This window comes from Bufo bufo, chromosome 9 (assembly GCF_905171765.1).
Source record: "Bufo bufo chromosome 9, aBufBuf1.1, whole genome shotgun sequence".
NCBI classification, from domain to species: Eukaryota; Metazoa; Chordata; class Amphibia; order Anura; family Bufonidae; genus Bufo; species Bufo bufo.
The window spans coordinates 174457853-174472498 of record NC_053397.1 but is presented as its reverse complement, the minus strand read 5'-3'; the positions used below and the strand labels follow the sequence as shown (position 1 = coordinate 174472498).

Genomic DNA, 14646 nt, shown 5'->3' with positions numbered 1-14646 from the left:
CTAAAATAACGGATCCAGATCTCACACTAAAAATCCGCTCAAAAAATTGACGTGCTGCAGATTTCAAAATCCACACAACAGGTCAATTTCTGTGCGGAAAAAAAAATATATATAAAAAAGATTGTGTGGTCTGCTTTTCACGTTTCTCATAGACTTTCAGCCAACATCTGGAGTTCCCAGTTCTCTGGGATAAATTATTGGGAATGTGTTCCACCTTTCCCTTAAAAAATTGGGTGACAAACATTTCACCCGAGCGTACAGAGGACAGCAGCAGCCTGCTCTCTGTGTGTGTACTGTGTACCAGAAACGGGTGATGTCATCCTGACAAGTGCATAACCCCGCCTCCTGTCTGACGTCATGCACTGGAGGAGGAGCGCAGCCCTAAGGAAGGAAACAACATGTGAGTAATCAGAGAAGGGGGGGATGTGTTGTATTCGGGGCGAGCGAGTGGTCTGTATGTAGACAGACAGGAGGAAGGGGCATGCAGGCAGCCTCACAGCATATGGGAAGGAAGGTCGCTGGGCAATCAGTGTGCAGGCAAATGTTGTTAGTAAGGTGCTGGATGACTTCCACATAGAAAGGCAGGCGCTGTGTATTCACAGGGAGGCTGCAGGGCTGTCAATACAAGCATTTGGGCCTGTAGACTTTATAAAAGAAGAAGCGGGGATGTAAGAAATGCAGTATAAATGCTCCCTCGAGCATTAGGGATGCAAATTAAGGCTCTGTTCACATTCACATCTGCACATTATAAATCAGAACCAAGGCGCAGATATGAACGGAGTCTAAACACAATGTGCAAGACAGGAGGGAACATACATGAAAGCAATAAAAGAGGAGCGTTCAACCATGTTATAAAAGGTGGACTGTGAGCTTATGGCATAGTCATACAGGCAGGAATTTATGCCACTGTCCCCAAAGGACTATACGGAAATCCACACATGGGGGATTTAGTAATAAGTCTTAGGCCTCATGCACACGGCTGTACCGTGCTTTGCAGATCCACAAAACACAGATACCGGCCATGGGATTCTGCACTTTGCCCTCAATAGACCAGTTGTATCCTTGTCTGTGAAGAATAGGACATGTTTTATTTTTTTGCTGGGCCCCCGGACAGAGGTACGGATGCGGACTGTACACGGAGTGCTGTACAATAAAGTGAATGGGTCTGCATCTGAGCCACAAAAAATGCAGCTCAGATCTGTGGACGTAAACAACATTCATGTGCATGAGGCCTTACAGGGAACCTGTCACCTGCAAAACGCATATTAAACCGACCACAGTACCTTACAGTATCCCCCAGAGTGTTGCTAAGGGTGAGTTCACACTAGCATTATGGAGTCCGTTATGGCTTTCCGTTATAACGGAATCCATAAGACAGAAGGGCGGACCCGTTTTGCTGCCCATAGACTTGCATTATTACGGAATGCAAAACGGACGCCTTTAAAAGGCATTCCGTTTGCTCTCCTTCCTAATAGAAGTCTATGGGAATCAAAACTGATCCATCTGGTTCCTGGTATGCAAGATGGAAAACAAAGTCCTGTCGACAGGACTTTGTTTTCCGTCTTGCATAACGGGCTTCCTTTTGCATTCCATCCTATAGATTCCGTTATGTTCCGTTATAACCCTGTTATAACGGACTCCATAACGCTAGTGTGAACCCACCCTAATCATGTTTTTCTTTCCTCTTTGTGTTTCTTCATACGTGTTAAAAACGCTGTTTTAGGCCTCATGCACACGACCGTTTTTCGGGTCCGCATCCGAGCCGCAGTTTTTGTGGCTCGGGTGCGTACCCGTTCACTTCAATGGGGCCGTAATATTTCCCTACTGAGGCTCTCCGGCGCATGCGCAGTCTGACACTGCAGCTAAACTCCGCTGTGAGATTTTTCCATAAACTGTACGTTTGCGCATGCGCAGATTGTCAAAAGTCAGGAACGCCTCCTCACATCATTAGCGGTGCAACCGGAAGTAAGGAGGTAGGGAAATCTCACGAAGTAGGGTAATGTAACGTTACACCCCCTTGACGTCAAGCCTGACTTGGAGGAGGCGCCAACAGACATTAAAACTGCGATTTTTAAAGGGATTATGCTTATATATACAGTGTTGGATTTAATGTTATCGTTTATGTTAATGTAGAAATTACGGCATTATTTACGGCATTTGTCTATAAGCCGCGTTCACCTTTTCTATGTTTTTGGTGCTTTTTTGCCCTTCTAGCGCTGTTTAACTATTATTGAAGATAAAAAAACTGCGATTTTTAACAAATATGAGGAGACAGAATGAGGAAAGAAAATCATGATTAGCAACACACTGGGGGATACTGTAAGGTACTGTGGTCGGTTTAATATGCGTTCTGCAGGTCCCTTAAAGCAGAAATCTTGCTGGTGTTCAACGTAACAAAATAATTAAGAGGGACATAATTTTGGAGCCTCCTCGGGAGGTCTGTGTGCCTGAAAATGAAATCTAGGCCAGCAGGGGTAAAGTGCGCCAGTTTGCTGTTACAAGGGTCCTCCAAGACCAGGAACCCATGTTGATATGTGCAAGCTCCCTTCTCCTCTGATTATGGTGCCCGCTGGACTGTGTGACATGCCCTCTACATGCCCTGTCATTGGCCTCACATTAGCATTGGTCATACGCAGCGGTGAGCGGGTGTAATTACAAGCCGTCCCATTCACTTCAATAGGACGGCTCCTTTCTATTCAAGTGAATTAATGGGACGGCTTGTAATTACACCCGCTCATCACCGCGATGTCAACGGCAAGCAGGTAAACAATGAAGGCTGCGCTTGCACAGAACGTGGCCTTCAACCAGCTGATCGGAGGGGGTTCCGGGAGTCGCCCCCCTCCAATCTGATATTGGTGACCTATCCTGAAGATAGGTCATCAACATTAAAATCCCAAAACACCCCTTTAGGCCACATGCACCCGGCCGTGGCCCTTTTTACGGCCTGCAAACAGCGGGTCCACAGATGCAATCTCACTTGAATGGGTCCGCAATTCGGAAGGTACAGTGCGGCACGGAACCACTACGGAGTTGAATGGGTCTGGATCCGTTGCAGTCCCCAATGCACGTAACGCGCGTGTGCATAAGGCCTTAAAGGGATATTCCAGTTTAACAATATTAATTGTATACTAAGGGGGAGATTTATCATCTCCCTTGCTCCAGAAAAGTGACTTTTTAAATGTGACTTTTTCATGAAAAGTTGCAAGTGCCTCTTTTTACGAGTGGCAAGAGCGGGGAAAGGGACGTGACCAACAGCTTAGGAAAATTTTATCTTCATTTACACCAGTTTTCTGGTGCAAATAAAGGCCAGAAATCGACGGCAGCTCTGAGTAGTCGTAGATTTCTGTTTACGCGCATGGACTGCCGGATCATAAATTAGGTGCATCCTCCAGCAGGGGATATCAAGACCAGAGCAGAAAGCACCAGTCTTGATAAATCTTCCCCTTAGGCCCCTTTCACACGAGTGAGTTTTCCGCGCGGGTGCAATGCGTGACGTGAACGCATAGCACCCGCACTGAATCCTGACCCATTCATTTCAATAGTTCTGTGTACACGAGCGTTTTTTTTTCCACGCATCAGTTTTGCGTTGCGTGAAAAACGCAGCATGTTCTATATTCTGTGTTTTTCACGCAGCCCTGGCCCCATAGAAGTGAATGGGGCTTCAGTGAAAAACACATTGTATCTAGAAGCAAGTGCGGATGCAATGCGTTTTTCACTGATGGTTGCTAGGAGTTGTTTTTTGTAAACCTTCAGTTTTTTTATCATGAGTGTGAAAAACGCATCAAAATGCATTGCACCCGCACGGAAGAAACTGAACGCAATTGCAGAAAAAACTGACTGAACTTGCTTACAAAATAGTGCGAGTTTCAACGAATGCACCTGGACCTAATCCGTTACGCCTTAGGCCCCTTTCACACGAGCGAGTATTCCGCGCGGATGCGATGCGGGAGGTGAACGCATTGCACCTGCACTGAATACTGACCCATTCATTTCTATGGGGCTGTGCACACGAGCGGTGATTTTCACGCATCACTTTTGCGTTGCGTGAAAATCGCAGCATGCTCCTCTTTGTGCGTTTTTCACGTAACGCAGGCCCTATAGAAATGAATGGGGTTGCGTGAAAATCGCAAGCATCCGCAAGCAAGTGCGGATGCGGTGCGATTTTCACGCACGGTTGCTAGGAGACGATCGGGATGGAGACCCGAACCTTATTATTTTCCCTTATAACATGGTTATAAGGGAAAATAATAGCATTCTGAATACAGAATGCTAAGTAAAACAGGGCTGGAGGGGGTTAAAAAAAATAAAAAATCATTTAACTCACCTTAATCCACTTGCTCGCGATGCGGGCATCTCCGTCTGACTCTTTTACTGTATAGGACCTGTGGAGAGCATTAACTATAGTTTAAGGACCTGGGATGACGTCACTCAAGGTTTACAAACAACATCTAGCAACCATCAGTGAAAAACGCATTGCATCCGCACTTGCTTGCGGGTGTTATGCGTTTTTCACTGAAGCCCCATTTACTTCTATGGCCCCTTTCACAGGGGGCAAATTTTCAGCGCGGGTGCAATACGTGAGTTGAACGCATTGCACTCGCACTGAATCCGGACCCATTCATTTCTATGGGGCTGTGCACATGAGTGGTGATTTTCACGCTTCACTTGTGCGTTGCGTGAAAATCGCAGCAAGCTCTATTTTGTGCATTTTTCACGCAACGCAGCCCCCATAGAAGTGAATAGGGCTGCGTGAAAATCGCAAGCAAGTGCGGATGTGGTGCGATTTTCACGCACGGTGGCTAGGAGACGATCAGGATGGGGACCCGTTATTTATTATTTCCCCTTATAACATGGTTATAAGGGAAAATAATAGCATTCTGAATACAGAATGCATAGTACAATAGCGCTGGAGGGGTTAAAAAAAATATATAATAATTTAACTCAGCCAGCATCTCTTCTGTCTTCTTTGAGGAATAGGACCTTTGATGACGTCATTGCGCTCATCACATGGTCCGTCACATGATCTATCACCATGGTGATGGATCATGTGACGGACCATGTGATGAGCGTAGTGACGTCATCAAAGGTCCTATTCCTCAAAGAAGAAGACAGAAGAGATGCCGGCTGTGCGAACAAGTGGATTAAGGTGAGTTAAATTATTATTATTTATTTTTTAACCCCTCCAGCGCTATTGTACTATGCATTCTGTATTCAGAATGCTATTATTTTCCCTTATAACCATGTTATAATGGGAAATAATACAATCTACACAACCATGAACCCAAACCTGAAAAAAAAAGCATTGCACCTGCGCGATAAAAACTGAATAACGGAACGCAATCGCAGTCAAAACTGACTGCAATTGGATACCTACTCGCGCAGGTTTGCCGCAACGCATCCGGACCTTATCCGAACACGCTCGTGTGAAAGAGGCCTATGGGGCCAGGGCTGCGTGAAAAACGCAGAATATAGAACATGCTGCGATTTTCACGCAACACAGAAAAGATGCGTGAAAAACAACGCTCATGTACACAGACCCATTGAAATGAATGGGTCAGGATTCAGTGCGGGTGCTATGCGTTCACGTCACTCAATGCACCCTCGCGGAAAACTCGCTCGTGTGAAAGAGGCCTAAGGCCTCTTTCACACAGGCGTCATGTTTTTTGCCCGGATATTAGGCGGGTGCGTTGCGGGAAAATGCGCGATTTTTTTGCGCAAGTGCAAAACATTGTAATGCGTTTTGCACTCGCTTGAGAAAAATCGGCATGTTTGGTACCCAGACCCGAACTTCTTCACAGAAGTTCGGGTTTGGGTTGGGTGCTGGATAGATTGTATTATTTTACCTTATAACATGGTTATAAGGGAAAATAATAGCATTCTTAATACAGAATGCATAGTACAATAGCGCTGGAGAGGTTAATTTTTTTTTTAACTCACCTTAATCCACTTGCTCGTGCAGCCGGCATCTCTTCTGTCTTCTTTTTTGCTGTGTGCAGGAAAAGGACCTGTGGTGACGTCACTCCGGTCATCACATGGTCCATCATATGATCTTTTACCATGGTGATGGATAATGTGATGGACCATGTGATGACCGGAGTGACGTCACCACAGGTCCTTTTCCTGCACACAGCAAAGAAGAAGACAGAAGAGAAGCCGGGCTGCGCGAGCAAGTGGATTAAGGTGAGTTAAATTATTTTTTATTTATTTTTAACCCCTCCAGCCCTATTTTACTATGCATTCTGTATTCCGAATGCTATTATTTTCCCTTATAACCATGTTATAAGGGAAAATAATAATGATCGGGTCTCCATCCCGATTGTCTCCTAGCAACCGTGCGTGAAAATCGCACCGCATCCGCACTTGCTTGCGGATGCTTGCAATTTTCACGCAGCCCCATTCACTTTTATGGGGCCTGCTTGCGTGATAAACGCACAGTATAGAGCATGCTGCGACGCATAAGTGATGCGTGAAAATCACCGCTCATGTGCACAGCCCCATAGAAATGAATGGGTCCGGATTCAGTGCGGGAAAACTCGCCCGTGTGAAAGGGGCCTAACAGTTTTAAAACTTTGACATAAATTTGGCCTCATGACCGTATTTTTGTGGACCTATTTATTTTTATGGGGGCCGCAAAAAATGCGGATGGCACACGGATGTCATCCGCATGCTCTCCTCTTCTGTTCAGCCGCTCCTCAAGTTTTAGTACATGTCTTATTTGTGTCCATTTCGCAGAGAATAGGCATTTCTACAAAGAAGATTCTGGATGTACCCGGCCGGTATTTGTATTTTGTGGATACATGGTTTGTGAACCACAAAATACAGACGGGTGTGTGCATGAGGCCTCATATGCGTTCATTCTTCATGGCTGTTGCATTCCTTGCTTGTTATCATTGAAAGGATCGTCTCACAGACAAACCCTTTATTTTGGTAACAGCTACAACAGTCAACAGATTGTCAAGTGTCTGCCTCTAGAGACCTCCAGCAAACATCTGACTTAGGCCTCTTTCACACGACGGTATGGCTTTTTCAGTGTTTTGCGGTCCGTTTTAAACGGATCCGTTGTTCCGTTTTTTGTTCCCGTTGTGTTTCCGTTCCGTTCCGTTTTTCTGTATGGCCTATACAGTAATTTCATAGAAAAAATTGGGCTGGGCATAACATTTTCAATAGATGGTTCCGCAAAAAACTGAACGAATACGGAAGACATACGGATGCATTTCCGATTGTGTTCCGTTTTTTTGCGGACCCATTGACTTGAATGGAGCCACGGAACGTGATTTGCGGGCAATAATAGGACATGTTCTATCTTTTAACGGAACGGAAAAACGGAATGCATACGGAGTACATTCCGTTTTTTTTTGCGGAACCATTGAAATCAATGGTTCCGTATACAGAACGCAAAGAATGGCCTGTAAACGGGGGGAAAAAAACGGTCGTGTGAAAGAGGCATTAGGCCTCGTTCACATTTCCGTTTTCCACTGATATGTGCGGTCCACATTTTCCACAGCACAGCACATGTACACATTGATTTGAATGTCTCTGTTCACACATCCGTATTTTTGACTGTGGATCAGTAAAAAAAAGAATCATGGAGACACGCACTGCTTTGGTCCATCGTGCCCACTGATGGCATCTGTGTTGCATCCGTTTTTCACTGAAGACTGATAGATGCATTTGAAATTCATTTTCATCTAAGCCCAGAGGGTAAAAACGGACACACGGATCCTTCACGGATGAAACATAGATGCTTTTTTTCATGGATGTGAAACTGACATGGAAATGTGGAGGATGCCTTACAGTACAGTTCTACTTGGAGTAATATGTATATTACATGACGTCCATTCTCATGATTGACGACCTGAGAATATTCTTCCTCGGAAATCTCTCCAGGCCATGTATTACATTGCACTACATGCAGTTATTGGAGCTCTCACTTATTATATTACTGTGGATTTGATGCAAATTTCACCCTAATTGCAATGGGTAAAATCTGCAGGGGATAGTCACAGCATGAATTGACATGTTGCAGATTTAAAATGTGTACCTCGGAAAAATTACCACTGCGTGTTTTTTTCCCCACAGCATTTTGTACAATCTTAGGCTACGTTCACACTAGCGTTTTGGCTTTCTGTTTGTGAGATCCGTTCAGGGCTCTCACAAGCGGTCCAAAACGGATCAGTTTTGCCCTAATGCATTCTGAATGGAAAAGGATCCGCTCAGAATGCATCAGTTTGCCTCCGTTCAGTCACCATTCTGCTCTGAAGGCGGACACCAAAACGAAGCGGAGCCAAACGGACTCGTCCTCGCACACAATGTAAGTCAATGGGGACGGATCTGTTTTCTCTGACACAATAGAAAACGGATTGACTTTCAATGGTGTTCAAGACGGATCCGTCATGGCTATAGAAGACATAATGCAACCGAATCCATTCATGAAGGATGCATGCAGTTGTATTATTGTAACGGAAGCGTTTTTGCAGATGCATGACGGATCCGCAAAAAAACCGCTAGTGTGAAAGTAGCCTTGATTTGGTGTGTGCATGAGTTTCACAATGTTTTATTGCTCTGTCCTAGGTTACCATAGGGTTCAAACCTCATTTTTTGCTCTAATAAATCAATCACATACAGTCTGACTCGAATGCCAAGCCTTGATACATTTATTGTTCAAACTGTTCTTTCTCAAAAATGGGTTTAAGAAGACCTTAGGATAGGTCATCAATATCGGATCTATATGGGTCCGACTGCGTATAAGCTGTTTTGGCACCGGAATACATGGTGGCCCATGAAAAAGTAGCCCGCCTCCAGCGATAGTATACAAGGTAAACAGCAAGTGGATTGTTTTTTGTTTTTTTTATATTACCCACAAGTCACAAAAGATGCTGAAAGTTGGGCACATCGGATTATGTATATAGGTGAACAGGGCACTCAAGGATAGCTGCGACCGTGTATTTTAAGCAAAGATGAGCTTTATTGATAATATAAATATATTTGATGCATAAAACAATCAAGAATGCAGTAGAATAAATAGGTTATTAACAAATAAATATAATGAATATTCGACAGAGCAAAGGCTATTATTCGATTAATCAGCAAATATTCAATAGTCCAATATTGTAAATCTTGGATCCAATGATTGTGAACATCCAAAGACTTGTTTGCAATAAGTCTATTCGTTTTTTACTTTCATATTGAGACAACAGTCATATGCTTTGCAGTTATTCAAATAGTCGCGGCGGCGTCCCGCCAAAGCGACGTGAATGGCAGCAACTCACTGCTGAAAAGCTTGCAAGCGAATTAAGTCCATTACCTTTGTATCGACCAAGTGTTCGTCCGAAATAATCACAAGAGCCTTCAAGTGTACTTACTCCCAGGATCTGCCTTTAGATATTTGTAGCAGTATTCAATCAGGAGATTAAAGCCGGCTCTCTGTTCGGTTATGGTCGATTTAATGGTAAGGTAGGTTTTTCAGTACAAAGATGGGGTGTAGCACCAGACGCGTTTCGGGGTCCAACCCCTTCCTCAGTGGTATGCTTCACCCCATCCATAACCCCTCTTTTATACTGGATGTTACTTGTTTAACTTGGTGGACTTTCCCCTGCTGGACAAAGATGGGGACTTGGACACTTTCTTGTTGGCATTTGAGACAGCCTGCCATCAGTACCAGCTGCCGGAGGACCCGCCACGTCTCAGGGGAAAAGCCCTTGAAATCTTCGGGTACCTGCCCAGCGAGACCATCCTGAGCTATGAGGACATCAAGCAGGCTCTGGTCCAGCAGTACAACTTGACCCCTGAGTCGTACCAGAAAAAGCTGTGAAGTTTGCAGAGGGGTCCTACCCAGAGCTGGGCCGATCACATGCGGGCCTTGCGTTGATCAATGGACCACAGGATTGGAGATCACCACCGTCCAGCAGCTGAAGGAGCTCATCGCCACGGAGCAGTTTTTGTGGAATTGCCCGGAGAACCTCCAGCAGTACCTCCGTCACCAGAAGCCAAAGGGGGCCTCCGCGACAGCAGCCCTGGCCGATGAGTACACCATGAATCATTTTTATATCTTTTATGTCTATATTGACAGTTTTATAGAATTTGTGCATTTTAACATATTTATTTAGGAGTCATTTGGTAGATTATAATCCTGTCTATATCTTTTAAAGTTGTAATAGAGACTTTTAGTGGTATTTGATATTGTTCTTAATGTTTTAAAACTAATATATATTGTGGATGGGCAATATGTGCCTTTATTTAAGTGAAAATGCAAAAAAAAACAAAAAAAAAAACGCATGGAAACCGCATCAAAAACGCATGGTGTCCAGATGCGTTTTTTGCATCAATAGATGCAGAAATTTAAAGTATATAACTGGGTGAAATTGCAGAAATGTGATGAATTGCAAAAGTCAGCAAAAGTATTTTTTAGGTTCCACATATGACATTTTATTTTTTAGTTTCCATATATGACATTTCTTTTTGTGATTGTGATATAATGTGGAATACCAGAGTATCACAGACAGAAATGGTATTTGATATTGTTCTCAATGTTTTAAAATTAATATATATTGTTGATGGGCAATATGTACCTTTATTTAAGTGAAAATGCGAAAAAACGCATGGAAACCGCATTAAAAACGCATGGTGTCCAGATGCGTTTTTTGCATCAATGGCTGTAGAAATTTAAAGTATATAACTGGGTGAAATTGCAGAAATATGATGTATTGCAAAAGTCAGCAAAAGTATTTTTTAGTTTCCACATCTGACATCTCTCTTTGTGATTGTGATACAATGTGGAACACCTGAGTACCGACAGACAGGAAATGAAGATTGGATTGAGACCAAGTTAAACAAGTAACATCCAGTATAAAAGAGGGGTTATGGATGGGGTGAAGCATACCACTGAGGAAGGGGTTGGACCCCGAAACGCGTCTGGTGCTACACCCCATCTTTGTACTGAAAAACCTACCTTACCATCAAATCGACCATAACCGAACAGAGAGCCGGCTTTAATCTCCTGATTGAATACTGCTACAAATATCTAAAGGCAGATCCTGGGAGTAAGTACACTTGAAGGCTCTTGTGATTATTTCGGGCGAACACTTGGTCGATACAAAGGTAATGGACTTAATTCGCTTGCAAGCTTTTCAGCAGTGAGTTGCTGCCATTCACGTCGCTTTGGCGGGACGCCGCCGCGACTATTTGAGTAACTGCAAAGCATATGACTGTTGTCTCAATATGAAAGTAAAAAACGAATAGACTTATTGCAAACAAGTCTTTGGATGTTCACAATCATTGGATCCAAGATTTACAATATTGGACTATTGAATATTTGCTGATTAATCGAATAATAGCCTTTGCTCTGTCGAATATTCATTATATTTATTTGTTAATAACCTATTTATTCTACTGCATTCTTGATTGTTTTATGCATCAAATATATTTATATTATCAATAAAGCTCATCTTTGCTTAAAATACACGGTCGCAGCTATCCTTGAGTGCCCTGTTCACCTATATACGTATATGCTTTTCTAAATTGAGTGAGTGGCCTCAATTTACAGGAGCACCTGGTGTCGTTTGAGTGTTCTTAGTGCGACATCTTACTCAATTGCACATCGGATTATGTTACTTAAGTAACTCATATTTTGTCACTATACACATACGATTTTTGTCACCACAGCTTCATTTATATGACATTATTCCCTTTTTCATTTTTTGCTTTCTCAATTTTGTTATTTAATTTTGGTCATTTTTTGGTACATATCTTTAGAGACACAGAGTGCACCACCAGGGTGCACTCTGTATTATTGGGATTTTTCCCTTCAATAGTTTAGAGCAATGCTGATTTTTAAATACTTGTAATTTTTGCTATTCTTGATTGTGAGGGATATGGATTATTATTTAATGTCAGCCATGTTCCCACACCAGCCATCTGATGTCATATAGCACAGGGGAGAGAGGAGGTGGAAGGCGACTTTCTTCAAGTCGAGGGGGAGCACAGTCAAAGCTCCCCAAGGAGCCAGTTACCGGCGGTGAGGCCCGTGGTGGGCTGCGCCCCATCTGCCCATCCCCCAGCCATTTCCTGGACCATTTCCAGGATGCCTACAAGATCCTAATAGCAGCGGCAGAGCATCACGAGGAAGCGAAGGCTGCAGAGCGTCTTGAGCAAGCAGAGGCTGCAGAGCGTCTTGAGCAAGCAGAGGCTGCCGAACGTTGCGAGCAAGCAGAGGCAGCAGAGCGTCGCAAGCAGGCCGAGCGTGAGCATCAGCTGCGAGTGCTCCAACTCCAGCAGCCCTCCTCAGCCCAATGTAAGTCTCCAGAAATCTGGATTCCAAGACTACGGGCGGAGGACTTTCCCCTGCTGGACAAAGATGGGGACTTGGACACTTTCTTGTTGGCATTTGAGACAGCCTGCCATCAGTACCAGCTGCCGGAGGACCCGCCACGTCTCAGGGGAAAAGCCCTTGAAATCTTCGGGTACCTGCCCAGCGAGACCATCCTGAGCTATGAGGACATCAAGCAGGCTCTGGTCCAGCAGTACAACTTGACCCCTGAGTCGTACCAGAAAAAGCTGTGAAGTTTGCAGCGGGGTCCTACCCAGAGCTCGGCCGATCACATGCGGGCCTTGCGTTGATCAATGGACCACAGGATTGGAGATCACCACCGTCCAGCAGCTGAAGGAGCTCATCGCCACGGAGCAGTTTTTGTGGAATTGCCCGGAGAACCTCCAGCAGTACCTCCGTCACCAGAAGCCAAAGGGGGCCTCCGCGACAACAGCGCTGGCCGATGAGTACACCAATAACAGGACTTCAGAGGCCCGGAAACCTGTCTGCTGGAGAGGGGGTAAGACACACACTGACCCTAGACCCAAGTGGGCACCGGCTCCTGCTTCACTTTCCATGTCAGTGGGGGAACCCCGACTTTGCCACCTATGTAAGCAGCCAGGACACTTCAAGGCCATGTGTCCACAGCGCCCAAGGGTCCCATCCCAGTCATCGACCCAGAAACCGTCCACTGTGTTGTGTGTGAGAGGGGGTAGTGGAGGTCCCTTGACAATTTTCAACCAGTCACCGTGGGCCAGGCCATGGCCATGGGATTTAGAGACACCGGCACTGAGATGACTCTGGTACGGCCTGAACTGGTGGCACCACATGATTTATTGCACGGGAGATACCTTACTGTCTCCGGGATTGGAGGAATAGAACCGGAGCTGCCCGTTGCCAAGGTCTATTTGGAGTGGGGCGCCGGTCGAGGAGTAAGGGAGGTGGGGGTATCCGCAACAATCCCTGCCAGTGTTCTGCTGGGGATGGTCCTGGGGCCTCAGCACAGCTGGCGTGAATGACCCCCTCCCCACTGAGGGGAGAGGCACACATTACATCCCCCACCCCCATCAACAGGGATGCTATGAACATTAACAGTATCAAAAGGGGTGGACATGGCATCACATTCTGGGGGATCGTACCTCGGGGTGTCAATGGCCACATACTTAGACACAAGCCGCCTTGTGTCTAAGTATGTGGCCATTGACACCCCGAGGTACGATCCCCCAGAATGTGATGCCATGTCCACCCCTGTTGATACTGTTAATGTTCATAGCATCCCTGTTGATGGGGGTGGGGGATGTAATGTGTGCCTCTCCCCTCAGTGGGGAGGGGGTCATTCACGCCAGCTGTGCTGAGGCCCCAGGCTGTGGCCAGCAAGCATGCTGGAACCTGTTGTCTTCAGTTGTGACTGAGGGGACAAGCAGGGGGCAGACTGCTGCTGCGGAGGAGGAGGATACAAATGAGGTCAGGGCTCTCCCAGGAGAAGTAGGGCTCCCAGGTAAAGCCTCAGTGTAGGGTTCCTCCACAACTGGGATGTCAGAGGGCCAGGTTAGTCCGTCTGGACTGGCGACTTAGTCGGAAGCCGAGGGGAAGCAGGCACTGCCAGCTGCTGTCACGCGCAGTGGGAGTGCTGTGGCCCCTCAGGGGTCTGATGGCTTTCCCCCCTCCAACCAAGTGGCTGCCGAGTCAGATGGAGGCCAGGAGACAGGTCCCGAGGACGTGGCAGTCTTGTCTATTCTGGCCACGTCCGGTCAGGAGTTTCAGGCGGCGTTAGTGGCTGATGCCAGCCTGAACGCTCTCAAGGAGCAGGCGGCACAGCCTCCCTCGGACTCAGACCTCAAGCGGGTGGTCTTGGACCAAGGACGGCTGTACCGGGTCACGGTTCAGCCGGGATCACCGGAGGCATGGCCTAGGGACTGACAGCTAGTGGTACCCTATCCATTCAGGGCAAAGTTTTTGTCCATCACAGACATACACCAGATACATATTTGTGTCCCTGTGGCCACGATGAACAGGCCCGTGGTCATAGTTTGTTGGTGGGATGCCAGGGAGGGGAGATATATATATCTTCCGACAGAAACCAAATAATGGTACAGTTTTTGGACTCTACTGGTAGCCAGAACCCAGGCCTATCAATTGGTCCCAGAACCACCTCCCTGCGACATTCTGTTCTGGAGCCATGAGCCCTAATCGGTTTTGTGGATCATTTGCTGCCAGCCCCAGAAGAGGGGGAGTGAACTCCTCCCAGAGGGCGGTAGCGTGAGGCTACAGGTCAAAAGACTTGTGCCAAAAAGCGGGCGTGTCTTTTCTCTGAAGGGGGGGGGGGTCACATCGTGCCATAT

General features: G+C 45.9%; 1 protein-coding gene across 1 annotated transcript in view; it reads left to right on the top strand.

Moving 5' to 3' along the window:
- Positions 1-310: 310 nt before the first annotated feature.
- Positions 311-14646, top strand: part of HDAC11 (histone deacetylase 11) — an 80823-nt gene continuing 66487 nt past the window's right edge. Inside the window, exon 1 of the mRNA XM_040408249.1 lies at positions 311-400. Within this exon, the coding sequence (XP_040264183.1) occupies positions 399-400 (2 nt within the window). The 5' untranslated portion in view covers positions 311-398. The remainder of the gene's footprint in view (positions 401-14646) is intronic.